At 31.2% G+C, this 23,585-nt stretch overlaps 1 protein-coding gene across 2 annotated transcripts in view; it reads left to right on the top strand.

The window, feature by feature from the left end:
- The first annotated feature begins 225 nt into the window (after positions 1–225).
- The window catches only part of LOC114346273 (acetylcholine receptor subunit alpha-like), a 1,182,789-nt gene continuing 1,159,429 nt past the window's right edge, over positions 226–23,585 (top strand). For both annotated transcript variants that reach the window (XM_050646983.1, XM_050646986.1), the window contains exon 1: positions 226–315. In XM_050646983.1, the coding sequence (XP_050502940.1) occupies positions 264–315 (52 nt within the window). In that variant the 5' untranslated portion in view covers positions 226–263. The remainder of the gene's footprint in view (positions 316–23,585) is intronic.

Here is a 23,585-nt window from a genome sequence, read left to right as displayed (position 1 = left end):
TTCGAAATTCACGCATATTTAAATCGAAAAAAACTTGATTTGAACAATCCTCTCTTTCTTCGAAAACCCTTTTAACGTTTTTTTCTACAAACCGCTAATCCGGATCTAAACCTCCCCTACTAAAACGTTTCTTTTATTGACTGATCGCTGAAACTTTCCTTTCGCCATATCGCCTTGAAAAGTTTTTCGCATTTTTGCTGAAAAGTTTTGTTTTGTTTCAGGCATCTGAAATACGCGTCATGCGGACATGACGCTCCGATACGATGATGAAAAACCTGGTCGGGATCATGTGGATAATACACGTGCTAGTTCTAGGTAAGTCAGATTTGAGTAATAGCTAAAGTTTTCGGTAGGATGTGAGTAGTTTTCTATTTAGACATTGTTTATGGAATCATTTTACAGGGCACAAGAGAAAAATACATTAAAAAAACTAAGATATTTCTTTTTTGACAATTGCCAGTTTTTAAATGGTAATAATGGTACAAAAAATATACATGATTATAATTTTTGATAAAACTGATTCAGAAAGGTTTGACTTGGATATGATTTAGCTAGAAAATGCACTGATTTCAACGAAATCTAATCTTATAAAATCCTAATGCGATAAGTCACGCAGTCTGTCGGGTACGGTTTCGATATGTAAACGTTGAATGACGTTTAATAAACGTCATTTTATTTTTTTTTTCATCTTTTTTATAACATCTCAAGAATGACTAAATCGAATCAGCTAATTTCCATTTTAAAACATTGTTTTCAAAGCAATGGGATAGACAAACATGGGAATAAACATAAATGGAAAGAAACTAAACCACCTAAGGTATGCAAACGATGTAGTAATAATAGCATCAAGTTTGGAAGAACTACAAACCATGCTAAAAATGAATCTGAAAAAATAGGTCTAAAAATGAATTTACCAAAACAAAAACAATGACAAACACACAAGATAATAGAGACGTAGTACTAATGGTAGGGGAGCCCAAGCGGGGATTTTTGCAGTCACTCGAGCGCGTCAGATTAGCATATGGTGAGAAACCTGGTACCCTGCAGATGTACCTCTACTATATATTGGCTCTTAACACAGGGGAGTTCGTTAAGGGGGGCCCGAAAAAAAAATCTACCCTTAAAAAAACTCGAAATTGTCAGATTAAGATAAGGTAGGTTAAGTACATGCAAACGAGTGTATATTTCAAAAATCTGACGATTTGAGCCGGGCGTAAGGAAATGGGTGAGCCCCAAATTTTCACAAGAAAAAACCGAATATTTCGCGAAATGAATGACAGATGGAAAAACTAAAAAATACATGCTCAATATTTTTTAAAAATCTATCGAATGATACCAAACACAACTTCTCACGGAGAGGGGTGGGGGGTAAATTTAATATTTTAAATACGAATCCCGTGATATTTCGCGAAATGTACATCAGATCGAAAAACTGTAAAATACACTTATTCAATATTTTTGAAAAATCTGTCGAAAGGCACCAAACACGACGCCCCATGGATGTGGGGTGGGGGGTTACTTTAAAATCTTAAATAGGAACCCTCACTTTTTATTGCAGATTTGGATTCCTTACGTAAAAATAAGTAACTTTTATTCGAAACATTTTTTCGAATTATGGATAGATGTCGCTATAATCGGAAAAAACCATTGTTGGAAATGGAAAATTAAATTAAAAAATGGCAAGCGCCCACTAAAATGGAAAATTTTACTTAACTTTTTTTGGTTTTAGGACCTACTGTTTACAACCCAATAGGTCCCCAAAGCGCTCGAGTGACTGCACATTTAGCATACTTTGCTCCCCTACCATAAACGAAACCACAATAGAAGCGGTTAATGATTATATATATTTGGGACAGATAATAAAAATAAATAAGGAAAACCAAACAGCGGAGGTAAAATGAAGGGTCAGATTAGCCTGGGCAGAATTTGGGAAATTAAAATGGGTTTTAAAGAATAAAAAAAAATTAAACAATACTTAAAAACAAGAGTGTTGGATCAATGCATACTCCCAATTCTCACACATGCATGCCAAACATGGTCCTTGACCAAAGCAAACATGGATAATATAATGAAGACACAAATAGCCATGGAGAGAGCAATTTTAGGGGCAAAATTAACAGGCAAAAAGAAAAACAACTAGGTAAGACATTTTTTTTATTAACTTCATTGAGTACAACAATCTGTCCATTGGGCATTAAGCATTTGTTATGGTAAAAAAATACAGACATGTAGAAAGTTACTCCAGTGAGTAACCTCTTTACAATTCTAAAATTAAAATTTTATCAATCTAAATACACTTAATTACATTCAGTTGGTCAAGTCGGACGGCAGTTGCCGTTTTAGTCTACGCACTTTAAAGACGTCCCGCACATTTAGTTGTCTGGCAAACGCATTAGGATGCACTAGCACTCGTTCACAGTAATTAACACTAAAACGTTGTATGGCTTTTTTCACGGATTCTAGGGGGATGCCGTGTTGAATCACCTCGTTAGATACAATATTATATGGCACATTGACTATGGCACGCATCACCTTGTTTTGAAATCTCTGTGATGTTTGTATTGGAGACGCTAGCAGTGCCCCATAGCTGAATCCCATAGGTCCATATGGGCTTGAGGATGGACTTGTAGAGTAATATTTTGTTATCCAGAGATAGATTGGAATTGCGTCCAATGAGCCAATACATATTTCTCAATTTAAGTCCAAGCTGTTTTCGTTTGGTAAAAATATGTTTTTTCCAAGTTAGATGGCGGTCCAAGTGCATGCCAAGATATTTTAGTCCAGAAAGCCACTGCGCATCCGCTAGGAAAAATATTCTAATTCGGATTTTTTGTACAATATTACTCAAAAAGGACTCCTTTTAACAAATTTGCATGTTGCCAGGACCAAAAGGTGGTCAAAAATTTTTTAAACGTTTTTTTTTTGTTTTTTCCTAAAATTATTTTTTTACATGGAAAAAACTTTTTTTAGGTTTTTTGGATCATTCCAAACAGAAAAGGTCTTTAGTGACTTTTCTCTAAAAATGATAGTTTTTGACATATAAGCGATTAAAAATTGTAAAATTGCGCAAATTGGCCATTTTTAACCCTCAAAAACTATGTGAAAAACTGAAAATTTTAATGTTGCCAAGGTAGGTAGATATTCTTTAAACATTGATTGATGAAATTCCGAAGAGTTTTTTGCAATACAATATTCAAAACTCCTTTGTTTTTTAATTGCTAATCAAGCGTGCGCGACACTATTTTCCACCGACAGTATGGTGCAAATGAAAGGAATTTCGTAAACCGGCGATTTTGAAGAAAAATCCCGAAATAGGTCGATTTTTATTTTTAAGTTATGATATTGTGGCATATATGGTATACTAGTGACGTCATCCGTCTGGGCGTGATGACGTAATCGATGATTTTTTTAAATGAGAATAGGGGTCGTGTGGTAGCTCACATGAAAGGTTCTTCAATTCTCTATTCAGTAATGTAAACATTTACATAATTATTTATACAGGGTGTCCTTCTACTTCTTTTTTTGTCAAATAATTTATTTTAATAAAAAATTTTTGGACACCCTGTATAAATAATTATGTAAATGTTTATATTACTGAATAGAGAATTGAAGTACCTTTCAAATGAGCTAGCACACGACCCCTATTCTCATTTAAAAAAATCATCGATTACGTCATCACGCCCAGACGGATGACGTCACTAGTATACCATATATGCCACAATATCACAACTTAAAAATAAAAATCGACCTATTTCGGGATTTTTCTTCAAAGTCGCCGGTTTACGAAATAACGAATTTAATCCTTTCATTTGCACCATACTGTCGGTGGAAAATAGTTTCGCGCACGCTTGATTAGCAATTAAAAAACAAAGGAGTTTTGAATATTGTATTGCAAAAAACTCTTCGGAATTTCATCAATCGATTTTTAGAGAATATCTACCTACCTTGGCAACATTAAAATTTTCAGTTTTTCACATAGTTTTTGAGGGTTAAAAATGGCCAATTGCGCAATGTTACAATTTTTAATCGCTTATATGTCAAAAACTATCATTTTTAGAGAAAAGTCATTAAAGACCTTTTCTGTTTGGAATGATCCAAAAAACATAAAAAAACTTTTTTCCATGTAAAAAAAATAATTTTAGGAAAAAAACAAAAAAAAAACGTTTAAAAAATTTTTGACCACCTTTTGGTCCTGGCAACATGCAAATTTGTTAAAAGGAGTCCTTTTTGAGTAAGATTATGCAAAAAATCCGAATTCGAATATTTTTCCTAGCGGATGCGCAGTGGCTTTCTGGACTAAAATGTGAAAAAATAATTTTTCTACGGGTAATGGTTAAAACGTTATTCTAATTGTTTATAAGCAAAAAATCGACATGTTCTTGCAAAATAATTTTGCGATACCTAGAATTATTTTTTGTCATTCTTTTTAATTAAGTTATTAGTATAAATCTTCTTCTTTCATAAACTATCCAAAGTATTACTGTAACTTCATCATTTTCTGACTTATGGTGTTAAAAAAAAATTCATTTGGGAAAAAGAAATTAAATAACTTTTAAACCATTTGACCAATTGATATGAAATTTAATGTATAATTTAAGCACCAGAAGTCCCAGTACTCCGTGTAATAAGAAGATTCTAAGTTCATTTTTACATAAGTTATGAATATTTATAAAAACTCAAAATTTATGAATTATTTTGCAATTTTCTAAGCAACCAATAAGGATAGACATATTCAGCGGGAGCCATATTGAAGTTTTTTATATGGTTTGTGAGTTTCTTACTTCCAAATTTGTTTAAAATGCTTAGCCATTTGGCAATAAACGAAAAAAGCGAAAATTTAGCGTTTTTTGATTTTCAATTGTTTATAACTATGTATATCATCAAAATTGGGTGCAGGAAACATATAGGTGATTATTATAGATGTCCACACCACTCAAAAAATTTGGTTTCGGCCTGGAGGGGGTTGTGTCACCAACAGGCTATTTTTTTCCTTATTTCTCTGAACTACTAATCTGTATTCCTATACAGTGATGAGCGCGCTAATAACCGGCAAAATAATGACAAAGAAGGAAAACATTAAGTTGTGAGCTAAAAAGAAATGAAACTGTTGGGAAATTTTGGGAAAGTTGGGGAATAAAACCCTATAAATTTACATTCTATTTATTGTTTCCCACCTTTGACATATCGGACGAGTTTGGCAACTGCCACTGTGAACAGTGTCAATTTTAGTTGACATATAATCCTCCGATACGTCTAAAGGTGGGAAACAATAAATATACTGTAAATTTATAGGTTTTTATCGCTAAATTTCCCAATGCTACTAGTTTCATTTCTTTTTATCTTAAAACTGACAGTGTTTTCCATATTTTTCCGGTTATTAGCGTGCTCATCACTGTATAGTATTAAAGCAGGAGCATCCTTCTTAACTAATAATAACAAAGGAAACTACAAAATTCTTAGGAATTATACTTATAAAATTAATACAGTGATGAGCGCACTAATAATCGGCAAAATAAACAAAAGATGGAAAACCTATTAAGTTGTGAGATAAAAAGGGATGAATACGTGTCGGACGAATTTGAGAAATGCCACTGTCACAGTGACAGTTTTAGTTGACATACTCATTTGATACGTCTAAAGGTGGGAAACAATCAATATAATGTCAATGTATATGTTACTATCGCTAATTTTAACACCTCCACTAATTTTATTTCTTTTTATCTCACAATTTAATATGTCTTCCATCTTTTGCGCTATTTTGCCGGTTATTAGCGCGCTCATCACTGTATAGAAATAAGTAAGAGTCTATTCTTGTGAGAGAATTTTTTTTTACACAAGCTGGACTTTGTATTATGAAGAGAATATAATGAAGAGCCTCTCTCCACCTTGCCCAATCTTTCATTTTCTGATAAGGATTTCGAGTCTTGCCCTGGTTCTAACACATGAGTTACAGAAAGACTCTCATCACATACCATTTTTCCATGTTTATGATCTTTTAGGAGATTTTCATTAGGATTATGAGCTATTATACATTAACTTCCCTGCTCTATCTATAATCATAGTCCAGAAAGCCACTGCGCATCCGCTAGGAAAAATATTCTAATTCGGATTTTTTGCATAATCTTACTCAAAAAGGACTCCTTTTAACAAATTTGCATGTTGCCAGGACCAAAAGGTGGTCAAAAATTTTTTAAACGTTTTTTTTTGTTTTTTTCCCAAAATTATTTTTTTTGCATGGAAAAAAGTTTTTTTAGGTTTTTTGGATCATTCCAAACAGAAAAGGTCTTTAGTGACTTTTTTTTAAAAAATGATAGTTTTTGACATATAAGCGATAAAAAATTGAAAAATTGCGAAATCGGCCATTTTTAACCCTCAAAACTATGTGAAAAACTTAAAACTTGAATGTTGCCAAGGTAGGTAGACGATTCATGAAATCCCGAAGAGTTTTTTGCAATACAATAATCAAAACTTATTTGTTTTTTAATTGATAATCAAGCGTGCGCGATACTATTTTCCACCGACAGTATGGTGCAAATGAAAGGAATAAATTCGTTATTTCGTAAACCGGCAAATTTAAGGAAAAATCCCGAAACAGGTCGATTTGTATTTTTAAGTTATGATATTGTGGCATATATGGTATACTAGTGACGTCATCCATCTGGGCGTGATGACGTAATCGATGATTTTTTTAAATAAGAATAGGGGTCGTGTGCTAGCTCATTTGAAAGGTTCGTCAATTCTCTATTCAGTAATGTAAACATTTATATAATTATTTGTACAGGGTGTCCTTCTACTTCTTTTTTGTCAAATAATTTAATTTAATAAAATTTTTTTGTGCACGCTGTATAAATAATTAGGTAGATGTTTATATTACTGAACAGAGAACTGAAGAACCATTCAAATGAGCTACCACACGACCCCTATTCTCATTTAAAAAAATAATCGATTACGTCGTCACGCCCAGACGGATGACGTCACTATTATACCATACATGCCACAATATCATAACTTAAAAATAAAAATCGACCTGTTTCGGGTTTTTTTCTTAAAGTAGCCGGTTTACGAAATAACGAATTTATTCCTTTCATTTGCACCATACTGTCGGTGGAAAATAGTGTCGCGTACGCTTGATTATCAATTAAAAAACAAAGGAGTTTTGAATATTGTATTGCAAAAAACTCTTCGGAATTTCATCAATCGATGTTTAAAGAATATCATATCTACCTTGGCAACATTAAAATTTTCAGTTTTTCACATAGTTTTTGAGGGTTAAAAATGGCCAATTGCGCAATGTTACAATTTTTAATCGCTTATATGTCAAAAACTATCATTTTTAGAGAAAAGTCACTAAAGACCTTTTCTGTTTGGAATGATCCAAAAAACCTAAAAAAGTTTTTTCCATGTAAAAAAAATAATTTTAGGAAAAAAACAAAAAAAAACGTTTAAACAATTTTTGACCACCTTTTGGTCCTGGCAACATGCAAATTTGTTAAAAGGAGTCCTTTTTGAGTAAGATTATGCAAAAAATCCGAATTAGAATATTTTTCCTAGCGGATGCGCAGTGGCTTTCTGGACTATCAGTCTATTTCTCCTTTTATTATGTATGAAAGAGTATGTGCTACAACTACGCTCTGTTTCGGCGTAAGAAGCTGGTAACCCCAGTATTGTAATTGCCAAATCTTTTAAAGAAGTTTTGGTGCACATTCCTTGTCACCAGCTTATACAATCTACTGATCGTGCTGAAATCCAAATAAAATCCATTGACCAAAGAAGTGCTTTTGCACAGAACTTTGTTAGTTATGTAAAAATGTTTTCTTTTTTGTTAATAAACTTGGAATGATTGGCTAATATCTTGTCTATACACTGCATAGATAATATGTATATGCTCTTCACCAGTGAGGCTTTTCTATTTTCTAATTTACATAAGCATTCCTTTTCCTCAGACTTACTGATTGGAATTAATGGAATATTCTCGGTAAAAACATTTTCTGTATCCTTTTCTCTCTAATTCTTTTTCTAAATTATCTAATCCATTTCACAATTGATATTAGCACAACTTCTACTCTTTGCAACTTTATCAAAAATATTTTATCATCCAGACAGTTATGTTTAATATTCCGTGAACATTTTAAATTTTCTCCCTCTATGACCATAAGCATCGCTAAAGCACTTTTAGACGCAATACGGTTATTTATACAACTAAGGATTGAGCCCCATCTAGTTTTTACAGGAAGTTTTAATGATATAAGTTTATTGTAGTTTTGAATTTTTTCTCTTTATTTATTATTTCACTTTTGAAATATTCCAAATAATAATAATCCAAAATCATGATTATCAAAGTTTATACATTGTAAATCATGATTCTGGAGTGCTCCATGTAACATTCAACGTGTCTTGGTTGGTTAATTTCTAGTCTTTTAGCCCAGTCGGGATAGCATTTGACCTTGCATTAGGAGCTGCCCCAAATTTTATTTTTTTAATCTTTAGGGAGGGTCAATATTAGTATAAATTTAAAATCTCGACTGAATTCCGCCTTTGCGTTAGCCGCCATCTTGATTTTAAACGAGAACCATTTTTGCTCAATATCTCCGCCATTTTAAATTTTTTGACAAAAAGTGTAGAAACTGAAATTGTTGAAAATGCGATTTTCTATAATTTCATATATTATAATTTTTTTCGTGCGGTTGATATTTTCCGAGTTATGAGTGGAAAATAGTGACAGTTGTAGCATAATTATTGAATTATTGAATTATCTCGTTTATTATTAGTTTTACAACAAATATATACCTATACAAAAATGAAGAGAATTAAATTTTGTACAATTTTGATGCCATATATTTTTTTGATAAAATCAATATTTAAGGTACTACGTATGTGGTAAAAGTGAGAGCGTAAGACCTGATTGATTTTGTAGCAATTGTTTTTGTTCAATATCTCCGCCATTTTCAACTTTTCGACAAAAAGTGTAAGAACTGAAAAGTGTTGCAATTACGATTTACTACAATTTTTCGAGAGAACCAGTGACGGGTCTACAAGGGGGGAAATGGAAAAAATTCCCCCCAACAGGGTCCAAAATTAAAAAAAAATTGTTGAAACATCACGATATATTAGCTGACATAAAACTTAAAATATCGAGAGACAAATTCAACCAATAAAACCCGCTAGTTAATAAAATTAAGTGAACTTAATGTACAGTTGAGTCCGCGAGTCTTTAGCCGTGCGTCATTAATACCTGGCGAGATAAAACACAAACTTTTTATCTAGCATCATTCTCTTCCACGCATGAAACTCATGACAAACCAGATGCCGTTTGTTATTAAGTAAAAACACATGTTATTTTTACGAACCATCTAGACTCAGTGCATTGAAAAGAGATAGGTACAAAAAAAGACGATTCGGTATGTTTTCATATTTTAAGCACAATTTGTTTGACGTTTCTGCTTTGTTTATTTTTGTGGCTGTCAGTCAGTTGAATTTTTTTGCGGTTTTTGTCTAATTTTTGCGTTTTGAAGTTTCTTTATATTACACAAACAGTTGTTTTCACAACTAATTTTATATTGGACTCTGAAATTTTTAAGGTAAATAATTATATTTTGGCAATTAATATTTAAAACATACAAAGCTAACGTCATTCACACAGTAAAGAAATGATTGTGTTTAGATTTCCGTCAAAGTGAATAAAATAACAAAAATAAAATATGTTATTGAATTTTTTTATAAATTGTTTATTTATTTATTAATCAATAATAATAAAAGAATTTATTAAGCTACTCCAAATGTAGCTGTAATTCTGCACAAAAATTTTGAAGCAAAACTTACATTTGACATTCTATATATTTGATAACGTCAAATTTTAAAATAAAACCCGTAATCGGAACAGTAGCCAATTTCTGTCAGTTGTTACGTGAAATAGATTTCCAATTTATTTCGTATGCTTTAAATGATGACGCACGGGTAAAGACTCGCGGACTCAACTGTATATAATGTCTTTTTATATCTTTTATATATTTAGTTTGGTTGATGTTTCATTGGAAGTTTCAAAAATTGTATAAAATATAATTCTCTTTATTTTTGTTTATGTACAGTTATGTCGTAAAGTTAATAATAAATGAGACAATTCAATAATTATGCTTCCCCTCCGCTTCCATTATTTTCCCCCTTAACTCGGAGAATATTGATCGTATAAAAAAAATTGTGCCAAAGAAATTGTAGGAAATTGCATTTCCAACAATTTTCTTTCCCACCATTTATGTCGAAAAGTTGAAAATGGCGGAGATATTAAGCAACAACAGTTTTTAAAATCAATATGGCGGCTAATGCAACCTCGGAATTCCGTCGAGTTTTTAAATTTACACTACTATTGATCTCTCCTAAAGGACAGAATTATAAAATTTGGGGCAACTCGGAAACAAAATTCAATTCAATAATTATGCTCGCCCTACCACCTTTTTACTATATTCTCATGTAACTCGGAGAATATCAACCGCATGAAAAAAATTTTTAAAAAGAAATTGTAGGAAATTATATTTTTAACAATTTTAGTTGAAAATGGCGTAGATATTGAACAAAAACAATTGCTATAAAATCAATCCGGTCTTACGCTCGCGCCATTACCGCATACGTACTACCTTAAATATTAATTTAAGCAAAAAAATGAACGAGACCAAAATTATGTAGAATTTAATTCTCTTCATTTTTGTATAGGTACATATTTGTTGTACAACTAATAATAAACGAGATAATTCAATAATTCTATAATTATGCTCCAACTCTCACAATTTTCCCCTCATAATTCGGAAAATATCGACCGCACGAAAAAAATTATAATAAATGAAATTATATAAAATCGCATTTTCAACAATTTCAGTTTTTACACTTTTTGTCAAAAAATTAAAAATGGCGGAGATATTGAGCAAAAACGGTTCTCGTTTAAAATCAAGATGGCGGCTAACGCAACGGTGGAATTCAGTCGAGATTTTAAATTTATACTAATATTGACCCTCCCTAAAGATTAGAAAAATAAAATTTGGGGCAGCTCCTAATGCAAGGTTAGGCCTGTTATTCGTCTAACCCGACTGGACTAAAAGCTGTATAAGTAATTAGTAATAAGTTTTGAAAGCTGAATAAGTATTTAAACATTCTGTGTTTAATAAATAGGTAGTCATTATTTCATCAAGGAAATAATAATATAAACACAGATGACTTTATTTTTCTGGAGCAAAATCAAAGCCGCTGTAACGTTCAGTCCGCCGCGCCGTCCGGTAAAAACATTAGGTATTAACAAAAAATTTTAATTCGTTTAAACACAGATTGTTTACAGTTATTTTCCTAACAAGTGCAGAAAGTCATACTTTTATAATAATAGAGATAATAAAAATAAATAAGGGAAACCAAACAGCGGAGGTAAAAAGAAGGGACAGATTAGCTCGGACAGGATTTGGTAAATTAAAATGGGTCTCAAAAAATAAAAAAAAATTAAACAATACTAAACAACAAGAGTGTTTGACCAATGCATACTCCCAATTCTCACATAATATGCATGCCAAACATGGACCTTGACCAAACCAAACATGGATAAAATAATGAATGAAGACACAAAGAGCCATGGAGAGAGCAATGTTAGGAGTAAAATTAACAGACAAAAAGCAAAACAACTAGGTAAGAAATATAACAAAAGTCAAAGACGCAGGACAACATATAGCCAGGCTAAAATGGAGTTTCGCAGGTCCTAACGCCAGACAAACGGGCAATAGGTAGAATACCACGATACAACAATGGATATCATGGACAGGAAAGAGAGCAAGAGGACGACGCCAGATGAGATGGGGAGATGAAATTAAAAAGATAGGAGGAACGCACTGGAAACAGAAAGCACTAAACAGGAGCGAATGAAGGAAACTGGGGATATGTTCAAAATTTGACTAATTAAAGGGCAAAAGAAAAAGAAGGAGAATAAGTGAATCCTGGATATGGACAGGCAAAGTTGAAACAAACTGGATTGTGATGTGTAACTGATAAAGCGAATGAGACGAAATGCGTAAAAGTATATTGGTATTTGGTATACAAAAACATACGGTAGTAATTTTATTGTCAGATAAGTACTTCCATATCAACAATTTTATATAGTGTGGGCCAAAGAAAAGAGTCCACCTCGATATTTGGCAGTATTTATTAGATTCTAAGGAAATGAAGAAACAAGTCGATTTTTGATCTAAATGGGACATACGGTACGTCATACATCATACGTCATACGGACATACATCTGTCATTCGTCAACCCTCCCCTTCCATTTCCCCACTCCTTATTTTTAAATAGGGAATATGGGTCGTGTGCTACCTCATTTGAAAGTTTATTCCATTCTCTATTGAGTAATATTAACATTGACATAATTATTTATACAGGGTGTTCAAGACAAATTATTTTAAATTAAATTAATTGACACAAAAAGAAGAATGTATGTAATTTATTTAACTCAAACTACATTCTACTGCTGACAGAAAACAGAAAAAAATGTTTATTTGATAAATAAACATTTTTTATTGCTTAAACTCAATATTCAACATACCAAGAGGCAGATGGGTGGCAGCTTGAACATTGAAATTAAGCGAAAAGCAATGTTTATTTATCAAAAAACATTTTTTGCTCTTTTGTGACAGCAGTAGAATGTATTTTGAATTAAATAAATTACATACATTCTTTTTTGTGTCAATTAATTTAACTCAAAATAACACCTTGTTTTTTGGACACCTTGTATAAATAATTATATCAATGTTAACATTACTGAATATGAAATTGAATAACCTTTCAAATGAGGTAACACAGTAACCCTATTCCCTATTTAAAAATAAGGGGTTGGGGGAAGTGGAAGGGAGGCGGTTGACAAATGATAGATGCCTGTACCGTAAAAATGTGTCACACTTGGATCAAAAATCGACCTGTTTATTCATTTCCTTAAAATCTAGTAAACACTTACAAATATCGAGGTGGACTATTGCCTTTGGCCCACACTGTATATAAAATTTCTTATCCACAAACTTATATCTAAACAAGCTGAAAATGCGAGCATTATCATAACGAAAACTTTGTTTATTTACGTATTTTAATACATAATATTATGGAAATTTGCTTTTATGAAAAGTTGTTTAAAATTAAAAATTATGTTTTAATGTGCAATTATATCCTACTAATTTAAATGTGAACTACATGTATAAAGGTACTTCCCTCTTCATCGAAATTCATATTTTTTATATACCTCCCATAAAATTAATAAAATTTGATATATGATGGTTGCAGACCATGAAGAGATTTTTATGAAGAATAACTTTTCTTCGTCAAATTAAAAATAAAAGAGTTATAATTGAAAATGTTGTTGGTATCCATAACTTGAGAAAAATCTGCAAATATTTTTTCCATTAGAAGGATGTAATTGCCCATATCAGACCATAATTTTTTATTCCAAACAAAAGTTCATATAGTCGGTTCGCTAAACTAAGACAGAACTGGCTAGAGATTTTAGCCAGTAATTTTGCCAATTTGGCAAAAAAAATAATTACTAAATAGTTAATAATTACTAAATAATTAGGAATTTTGCCAATTTTGGCAAAATTGGCAAAAACAAAAAAAATACCTACTAAAATCACTAGCCAGTTGTGTCTGAGTTTAGCAAACCGACTATTTAACAATTTTCATTTCATAACAAATGGAACAGTCCATTTATTATTACATAGGTACTCCCATTAAAGGGGATGCCGTATACTCGTATAAACCTTTTTAAAGTTGTTAATAAATGATTGCTTTCAAAATATACTCAAATTGTATTTTTTGAACATCTTATTTATTTTATATAATAATTAAATTCACTATCAAATGCCATTGATATTTTGTTAATACTTAATTTAAAATTTAGTTTGACATTCACGAAGTGTCAAACTCAAATGTAAATGACCTATGCTTTGCTTAACAAATTCAGATTAAAAACTAGCTAATTTACTAGCAACAATTTCAGCTGACGGTCGGCAGAAAATAAAAGGATTGTGACGTCACATTTTAGATTTTGAGGTCGATTATCTCGAAGACAGTTAGAGATATCGAAATGCCGTTTTCAGATTTGGATTCAGAAGACAAAACTGCATTAGAATCCATAGTTAAATCTGCTTTAAGTATTGCAGGAGCGGCAACGCACTAACGCACAGACTTTGCGAATTTATAAACGAAAAGTTTTCGTTGAAAACTTTACATCAAAATTTTTCTCTCTAGGAAAAATATGTTCCAGCTTTAGATTACACTAAATAACTGAACAGAGTATATAAAGTAGTTCTATAAAAGTAAATATTAATAACCTCGGTAAGTTATCAATGCTGACAGAAAACTATAAACTTCACAGACGATGGTAAAACTCACAATCTCCACTCTTCGACTTTTCAGTAGCAAGTGCTTCTGCTTTATTTTTCAAGCAGATGCGACGGTTACAACGTTTTTAACATTTTTAAAGGATGTCGCGGTAAAAGTAAATTTTATTAAAAAATTAATATCGTCTGAAGTGTTATTACAGTTCGGTGCTTACAGAGGCGTAACCTAAAATTTTGCAGTCCATTTTATTAATGATCTCATTTATTCGCTTCGTGCAGGACTGACGCAACACCTAGCGTAGTCGCCTGACATTTTTGGCGACCACAATTTGACGTTAAACATCGGAGGCAGTCAGGGACACAGTCTATCTAGTCCACGACAAGTGGAGCATGCGCAATTTAAAATAAAATAAATAATACCGTTGATAGATAAACATACAATGTATGTCTACTATTAATTAATATTATTAATGAATAATATATCTCCTGGTGTATTTATCAATAAACGATAATAAATTAAAATATAACATGGAATTAAAGTGCGCATGCGTTGACGTGGACTGAAAGTCACCGACAGGGTCCGCGAATGAACATAAGGACACTGACATTACAAAAATTCGCCGAAATTGTCATATTTCGCCGCTACGGACGCTGGCATAGTTTCGTGTATCCCCAGCATGGTCACGCACGGAGCGAATAAGTACAATAGTCCATTGAAATGTTACATTTAGGGTTGCATTTCTTAGATGAGTCAATTTTATTTTTTTAATGTGTAGATGTGTTCAGTAGAAGCTTAGGTTGAAGTTTTTGGGGTCGCCACCCTTGTCCCCCGGCCGCAATATTGGAAAAAAGGGTGCAAAGGGCTTTCGCGCTGTATCTCCTAAACTAGCAATCCTACAAAAAATTTAATTCAATATAAAATGTAGCAAATTAAATTTTCTACAATTTTATATCTATTGCTTTTTATCCTCAAGTGACCAACAAAAAAGTTATAAACAAAAATATGAGAAAGTTTTGTGAGAAGTTTCCTTTTGGAGGTTATAAATTTTTTTCCGTTCATTTCACAATAAAATACCATCATAACGATTTTGTAGAGGATTTTTCAATGAACAGTTTTCACTATAAAGTTGTTTAATTTTATTTATTATCTAGATTTTACAGCGCTCCAATCTTGACCAGATTCTCGAGTTCTTATAGGAATACAATAAAAAAATACTTTTCTATCTACATGTATATTAGTCGAGCGGCAGCAATCGTTATGCCGACCCCGAAAATCAAATTTAAGGTGAATGAGCAATTTTGGTATATTTTTATGTTTTCGAGGTCACTGAATCCGAATATGAAGTTTATTTTTTATCTAGATTTGGTGGAACATGTTAAAAAAATTGCGAAGGTAACTTAATGAAGATGATAAAAAAGAGAAAACTTGAATATCTGGGGCATATAATGAGAGGTAGCAGATACAGGATGCTGCAGTTAATACTCAATGGAAAGATCGACGGAAAAAGAGGAATCGGTCGAAAGAAATATTCATGGCTCCGAAACCTTCGTCAATGGACTGGCTTATCAGCAGATCAATTGTTACATGCCGCACAAGATCGAGAACGATATCGGCAAATTGTTATGGAAGCTACCCACGCCTAAAAATTTGGGCACGGTACTTAAAGAAGAAGTTAAAAAAATCAAATTTTATACAAAAATGCCGAAAATCAATTTTGATGATTTTTACATTTACCTCGCTGTATCTTTGGTCGCTGTAAATATTTCCTTTTGAAAATTTTACTGTGTCATATTTGAAGTATGTAGATAACAATGAAATTTGTCCAAAATGTTTAAACTTTTTAAAAAAGGAGTTTTATCAGATTTGTCGATTTTCTCCATATTCTTTCTTTCAGCCTCCTCATTGGCGGATAATTATGTAGATTATGTAATTATACATCGATAATTATATGGATTATCTTCCTACCAACGAGAAATTATATAGAAACCTTTAGTAACAAGTTTTGTCAAGGGTGTACTTTTTATGCTCATCCATATTTAATTCAAGGTGATGCTTTTATTTTCAAAAATATTGGTAGAACCAAATTAACATTAGATAATGGGCTGTCTTTTTAACAATAAATAATTTTTAAAAAAAAATTAAACACGTAATAAATATGTTACAAGGGAATACGTATTAGGTGGACATTTTTTACCCACTCTTGGGCGTTTAAGGGTTAATGGAGTACAATGCTTTTGCACTGCAGGTTCCTGCTGTCTCACACAACAAGCACGTGCACTATGAAGTTTAGAGCAAAGATAAAGACATTTTTTGTAAATTTTTAGTCTATAAACATCCGCTTAGTGTCGCTTTTGATTAAGCCCAAATGGCTCAAATTTTATAATACAAAGGTCATGTGACAATTTCTGGCCAGGTCAATTTTTGTGGCTAGTTTCAACTATTACTAAAATCTGGAGTAACCTTAGGATGGTATGATAAAAGCGAAAACGTTTGTGATGTACTTTTAGTCCAACTTGGATCTTGGATCTATTTTAAGAAAATATTAATAAAAATTTATATACATACTATTTACAAAGGAAGTCTTTTTTACTTCTTAAGTAATTGGTTTTTCTTCTCTTCGTATCTCAAATTTTTATGATTGTAAAAAATTAAACATATTTATTTTAAAACGTTTTTATATACTTCACTGGATCTTTGTCACTATGTCCGGGAATTATTGTAATCCATTTTAACCATAGCGAATATAGCTCAGTGGTAAAGTTTATGTTAGCTCAGTTGAAAATGCGTAGTTTTGAACACAATATTGAATTGAGCACACTACAATATTGAATTGAATAAAAGAAGTCGTTTTTTTGCTTAAGTATTAATAAAAAAACTATAACGCAGTAAACGTTCCGATACCCACGACATGGTACTCCCTTTTCTATTGATTTCCCTCGATACTTTGGGCAAATTAGCAAAATACAAGACCAGCAGTTTTATTGCTGGAATCGAATTTTATGATTCTATATATTAATAATATAGGTATGCAAAGTCCGCAGATAGTTTACTATTTGTTTTAACTATTTAGAATGGGAAATAAGCTTTAATAAATAAATAAATTTTTTTCCTGGTTTTCCCTCGTGATTTACTATGAGATCTCTAACGCGAGAATTTTAATGTCACCGTTGCATGTGGTTGTCTTTTTAAAGACAGATCACATGCTATGATTTTTTTGTGACGGATATTCTTGAGTTGGGGTTGATTTCATGTAATCGAATGAACTATCTTTCAGTAAAGTCGTCCCAGGAACGCAACTCATAAATATTGGCAATATCATTTTAAAGTCTTCTACTTTAAAATGTATCATATGTATCTGAATTGCCGATATAAATGAATCAAATTAAATAAATTATTAGAAGAATTTTTTTACTAAGCAACAACATTTTTGTTTATATTAATAGTATTTTGTATTTTGACAACGGCACCCGATTTGGGCGTCGAAACGTTAATAAAAATCATTTTTTAATAATATTGTGGCTTATTTCCCATTCTAAATAGTTAAAATTGTAAAAATGCCACAAGAAAATAGCTTCAGAACAACATTTACTATTTGTTGTTCTGAAGCTATTTTCTTGTGGAATTTTTACAATTTTAATTTTTACAATGGGAAATAAGCCACAATGTTATTAAAAAATGATTTTTATTAACGTTTCGACGCCCAAATCGGGTGCCGTTGTCAAAATACAAAATACTACTAATACAAACACAAATGTTGTTGCTTAGTAAAAAAATTCTTCTAATAATTTATTTAATTGGACTCATTTATATCGGCAATTCAGATACATATGATACATTTTAAAGTAGAAGACTTTAAAATGATATTGCCAATATTTATGAGTTGCGTTCCTGGGACGACTTTACTGAAAGATAGTTCATTCGATTACATGAAATCAACCCTAACTCAAGAATATCCGTCACAAAAAAATTCATAGCATGTGATCTGTCTTTAAAAAGACAACCACATGCAACGTTGACATTAAAATTCTCGCGTTAGAGATCTCATAGTAAATCACGAGGGAAAACCAGGAAAAACCTCGTGATACTATCCCGACATCGTAAGTATTTGGTCTTACATTTAATTTACTCTCAAAATTAATACCAAATTCTGATTTTACTATAATTTTGTTTAAATTATAAATAATATCAATCATACATGGATATATAAGTAATACTAAAATATAAAATATGTACTAACTCGACTATTGACTTACTAATTGTGGTATTTTCTTTCTATTGACTTCCTCTTTCAGTATGGGTATCCACATCCTACTGTCAACACGCATGGGATAATGAACATAGAGTTCAGTGGAGGGAGTCAAGTATAGTCCTGAAAGAAACAGATAGTAAAAAAAGAAAAATCAAAGAAGCGGCTCTAATTATGCTAAACGAAACCAATTGTGTCGCAAATTCCTCGGTGGAATGCAGTAGGATGTGGATACCCATACTGAAAGAGGAAGTCGATAGAAAGAAAATACCACAATTAGTAAGTCAATAGTCGAGTTAGTACATATTTTATATTTTAGTATTACTTATATATCCATGTATGATTGATATTATTTATAATTTAAACAAAATTATAGTAAAATCAGAATTTGGTATTAATTTTGAGAGTAAATTAAATGTAAGACCAAATACTTACGATGTCGGGATAGTATCACGAGGTTTTTCCTGGTTTTCCCTCGTGATTTACTATGAGATCTCTAACGCGAGAATTTTAATGTCAGCGTTGCATGTGGTTGTCTTTTTAAAGACAGATCACATGCTATGAATTTTTTTGTGACGGATATTCTTGAGTTAGGGTTGATTTCATGTAATCGAATGAACTATCTTTCAGTAAAGTCATCCCAGGAACGCAACTCATAAATATTGGCAATATCATTTTAAAGTTTTCTACTTTAAAATGTATCATATGTATCTGAATTGCCGATATAAATGAGTCCAATTAAATAAATTATTAGAAGAATTTTTTTACTAAGCAACAACATTTTTGTTTGTATTAGTAGTATTTTGTATTTTGACAACGGCACCCGATTTGGGCGTCGAAACGTTAATAAAAATCATTTTTTAATAACATTGTGGCTTATTTCCCATTGTAAAAATTAAAGTTTACTATTTTTTATAAACAAAATGGCGCCCCCGATCCTTTTTTTGTTTTTCAATTATTGGTCTATAACTCCAAAGATTTTAACTTTAGACAATACACCCAAATAAAAATTCACCGTAATTAAATTCTGCATAGAGACATAATTTTCCTGATTAACTTCGACGTAAAATACGGCTTTTTCCAACAAAATCTTTAATTTTTAACTAAAATTTTAGACATTGTATAACTAGACCAAAAAGCATTGTGCAAATAAACAATGTTTTAGGTAAGTAATTTTTTATTATTAATTAAATACTTTGGCGACATAAAAGCCCTTTTTATAAATAGTTTAGCAGCAATTAAATTGTTAATAAACAATTTACGGTCGCAATAATAACCATAATAATTATGATACATCAGATACATGATTTTTGTATAAAAAGGCACTATACATGTCTAAAGTTTTTACAGAATTGAAATTGGGCTATTTAAGCGGGCTCAGGAATATTTTAAATAACAAAACAATTTTTTGGCTTAAAACAAATAGAATATCTCGGCAACGGTAAAATTAACTTAAATTACGAAAACGGTATTAGAAGGAACTTGGCAGTTCGCTTCTTTTAGAATAAAAAACGTTTAATTGTGATGAGTGGTTCCTGAGATACAATCGGTCAAATTTGACCGGCATGTACGGCGAAGTTATAAACAATAGGATGGTAATTTTCGACCATCACTTTTATATTTCAGTCCTATTTTTCCTCGCAAATTTTCGTATCTTTAAGAGACTCATAACATATGTGTAATAAAAAAACGATCGTATTACGAGTGAAAAATACCAAATACCTATACCAAAATTGCAAATAAAAATTAGGTTAAAGAAAATGGAATCTCAAAGTTTAAAATCGGTATACGTTAAAATAATGCATTTTCTGAGCTTCCCATGGAACAATGTTTTTTCCTGTTTAAAAAAAAAACAACTGCAAAAATCTAAGTCAAAAATCTAAGAAAAACAACAACTATTAATTGTAAAAAAACATGCATCACTAAGAACACACGAATTAATACCAAATTCCACATTGAACAATATAACAAATAATTAAGAGACTAAGAGCTATTTAACTAGTCAGCTGTTTTGATGGGGCTGGTGTTTTCCAGAATATAAGTATTCCAGTTAATTAATAATAGCGGCTAGTAATTTTTAAAATTTTCAAGTGATTTTTCGGCTTTGTTTAATGAGGTACTAAATAAAGTTTACTTCTTTCACTCTAAAAGGGAGAAACTGTAGATGAAACAGGTTATAATATTCTTAAAAATATTCCAAAATTATAAATTATTGACACAGGCAAGGTAAAGTTTCCTACAAAGGAATATTATTCGGTGACACTTTAATTGTTCAAAGATACGTGCTTTTAATTACCAATTGCCGATTGCGCATGATTAACTTTATCAGTCAATTAGAATCTCCAAACAGACTGGCCGAACACGTTCATATTAGTAGAGTTAAAAACATTCCACAATAAGAAATATCCAAACGAAGTTGCTTTTATTTTTATTTATTTTTGTGCGCGAAAGCAAAACATTATCAGAAGCGAATAATTCTAACTTTTTTGGAATATTTATATATCTCTGGGGGAAACTATAATTTATGAATAGACGGTTCCATGACATATCGTAACGCGACAGTTCGTAACCCGAGAAATGGTAACGGCGTCAGTTCGTAACGGCGATAATTCATAACTATACATATTTGTAACGGTAAAATTCGCAACGCTAACATTTAATTTTTTTTTGTAAATTTAGTACAAGAATAAAAAACCGCTAAACGCCTTAAAAATGAGTGGCGCATACAATATTCCAGCTACAAAAGATATGATATAATAAATATTACATGGCGCGAAAATGTATTTTCATTTTGATGCAAAACAAAATTCTATTTTTATTTTAAAAGATTTTTTTATAATATTTGCCCAATTTGAAGTAAAGCGCGCCACAAAAGAGTAATTTTGATACAGTTTGAATTTTGAAACACTTTTTTGGCGCGTTTACTTGAAATTTAGCAAATATTATGAAAAATTTTTTTAAAATAAAACTAGAATTTTGTTTTGCATCAAAATGAAAATACATTTCCACGCCACGTAATATTCATAATATCAGGTCTTTTGTAGCTGGAATATTGTATTCGCCACTCATTTTTACGACGTTTAGCGGTTTTTTATTCTTGTATCAGGAGTTTTTCAAAATTATTTATAAATTAAATGTATAAAGTTGAATGCAATGTTTCTCGATTACACTTTAAGCTTTATAAGTGGTTGCCTTTGTCGCATTATCTCCCAAATCATCTAGTGTCCATCGAATGTACACTAGATTTTTTTTTATTAGAAATAGATTGAAAAAAATATTGGGATGGCCAGTAAATGAACTCGGATTGCCCGTTGCCAGATCAAGTTAGCGTCGTAACCACTATAACTACATAAACCATTTAGGGAATTATCGTTAATTGGATTATAGTCTATAGTTTATTTTTTAACCAGGAGGAGTAAACTAAAAAGACATATTCACACCCAAGAAAGTCACTAGAATAATAACCAAATACATCTTTTTTTTTAGTTGATCTAGTCGGCCCTCAACAGTAATCCATAAATATTATATTAAATTAATACGTCGCTAAAGAGTTCCAAAAACAACTGCTTTTTATATAAAAGCAGATAAAAATCTAATAATTTAAAGAAATAACGCAAAAAACTCAAATCATGTTGATATAACTTAATTAACCTATGAAATGTCACTAGTGTCAAAATTTGATAAATGTCATTAGTGTCAAAATTTTATAACAGTGGAGTAAACTTGCCTGCGGTTGGACCAATTACAAACAAGCAATACAGCGCGGTAAATTTGAATCACTCCTCTTGGTTAAAAAACAAACCATAGTAAAATAAAATTACACTACATGTAAATCAAAATGTAAATTCGTACAGGTTGAAACAAATTTTATATCAAAGTTTAGGTGGGTACACAAGATATTTTCAAGAAAGTATCCAAATCATACGAGGGGATCATTGTTTAAATGATTAGAAAGCGGTCATTTTTGCAAGAAAATTACTTTTCTAACTGCTGAGGTCATTAAATTACTAATGAAGGTGTATAGGATTGTTTTCTGCAAAGCTGAAAGGTAAAGCTTTCACATAAAACTTACAAAATTAAATTTCACCCCCTATTTATTTAAATAATTATACATAAATCTTTAAAAACAAATTTGCAAAAAATTATTTTTAGCGTTTTAAATAAGCACTATAAAATATCTTGTTTTAAAGGAGAAGTTGCGCTATGTTATCAGTATTAATAAAAAAAAAATTGGTCCAAAAATATTTAATATTTTTTGAAATATTGAATTTGTTTATTAAATGTTACTCTATTTTCAATTGCAAAAACGCGGTTTTTGCCAAAGAAATATTCACATGTATTAAATCTTATTATTTTTATTTCGATATATGTTTTCGATAGATGTATTGATAAATTAAAATTTCAATTAAACTTTTCCCCTAAAATGGCATTTGGAAATTATTCAAATTTGTTTATAATTTGTTTTTTTTAATAACGTTGAGGGGATTAAATATTTTAAAATGCCGTTTCGATAATTGGATTCCTGGGAATTGTTCACTAATTAACAAATTTTTTTGTCTTTTTTTTTCTCTTCTTTTTTTTCTTGGAGTTATATTACTACGGACCGGGCCCTTTTAGGGTTAAGTTTCATTAAGAATGTTGAATCTCTAAGTTGTAGATTCTAGACCTAAAAATATTCAGATTGGTCTAAAATCACTTAAATAAAATGTGGCTACTTACTGAGTTACAGGGTGTTTTATTTAAAAATTTAAAAATTATTTTTACCAAGAACTTTCAAACTATTTGACGTATCCTTATCATACTTGGCAGAACGTGTGGGTACTATACAGTCTACTAAATTGTGATAAACAAAAGTTTCTAGCTACTACCAGAGGCGTACGACAGGGGAAAGTTAATGGTTGACCCTTCCCAAATTCTACGCCACTGAGGGAATTACTATTTTAACGAAATTTTTCGATTCTCCAATACTTTCTATGTAAATAATATACCA

This window comes from Diabrotica virgifera, chromosome 1 (assembly GCF_917563875.1).
Source record: "Diabrotica virgifera virgifera chromosome 1, PGI_DIABVI_V3a".
Taxonomy (NCBI): Eukaryota; Metazoa; Arthropoda; class Insecta; order Coleoptera; family Chrysomelidae; genus Diabrotica; species Diabrotica virgifera.
Note: the sequence above shows the minus strand (reverse complement) of the source record. Positions and strands in the feature narration are given on the sequence as shown.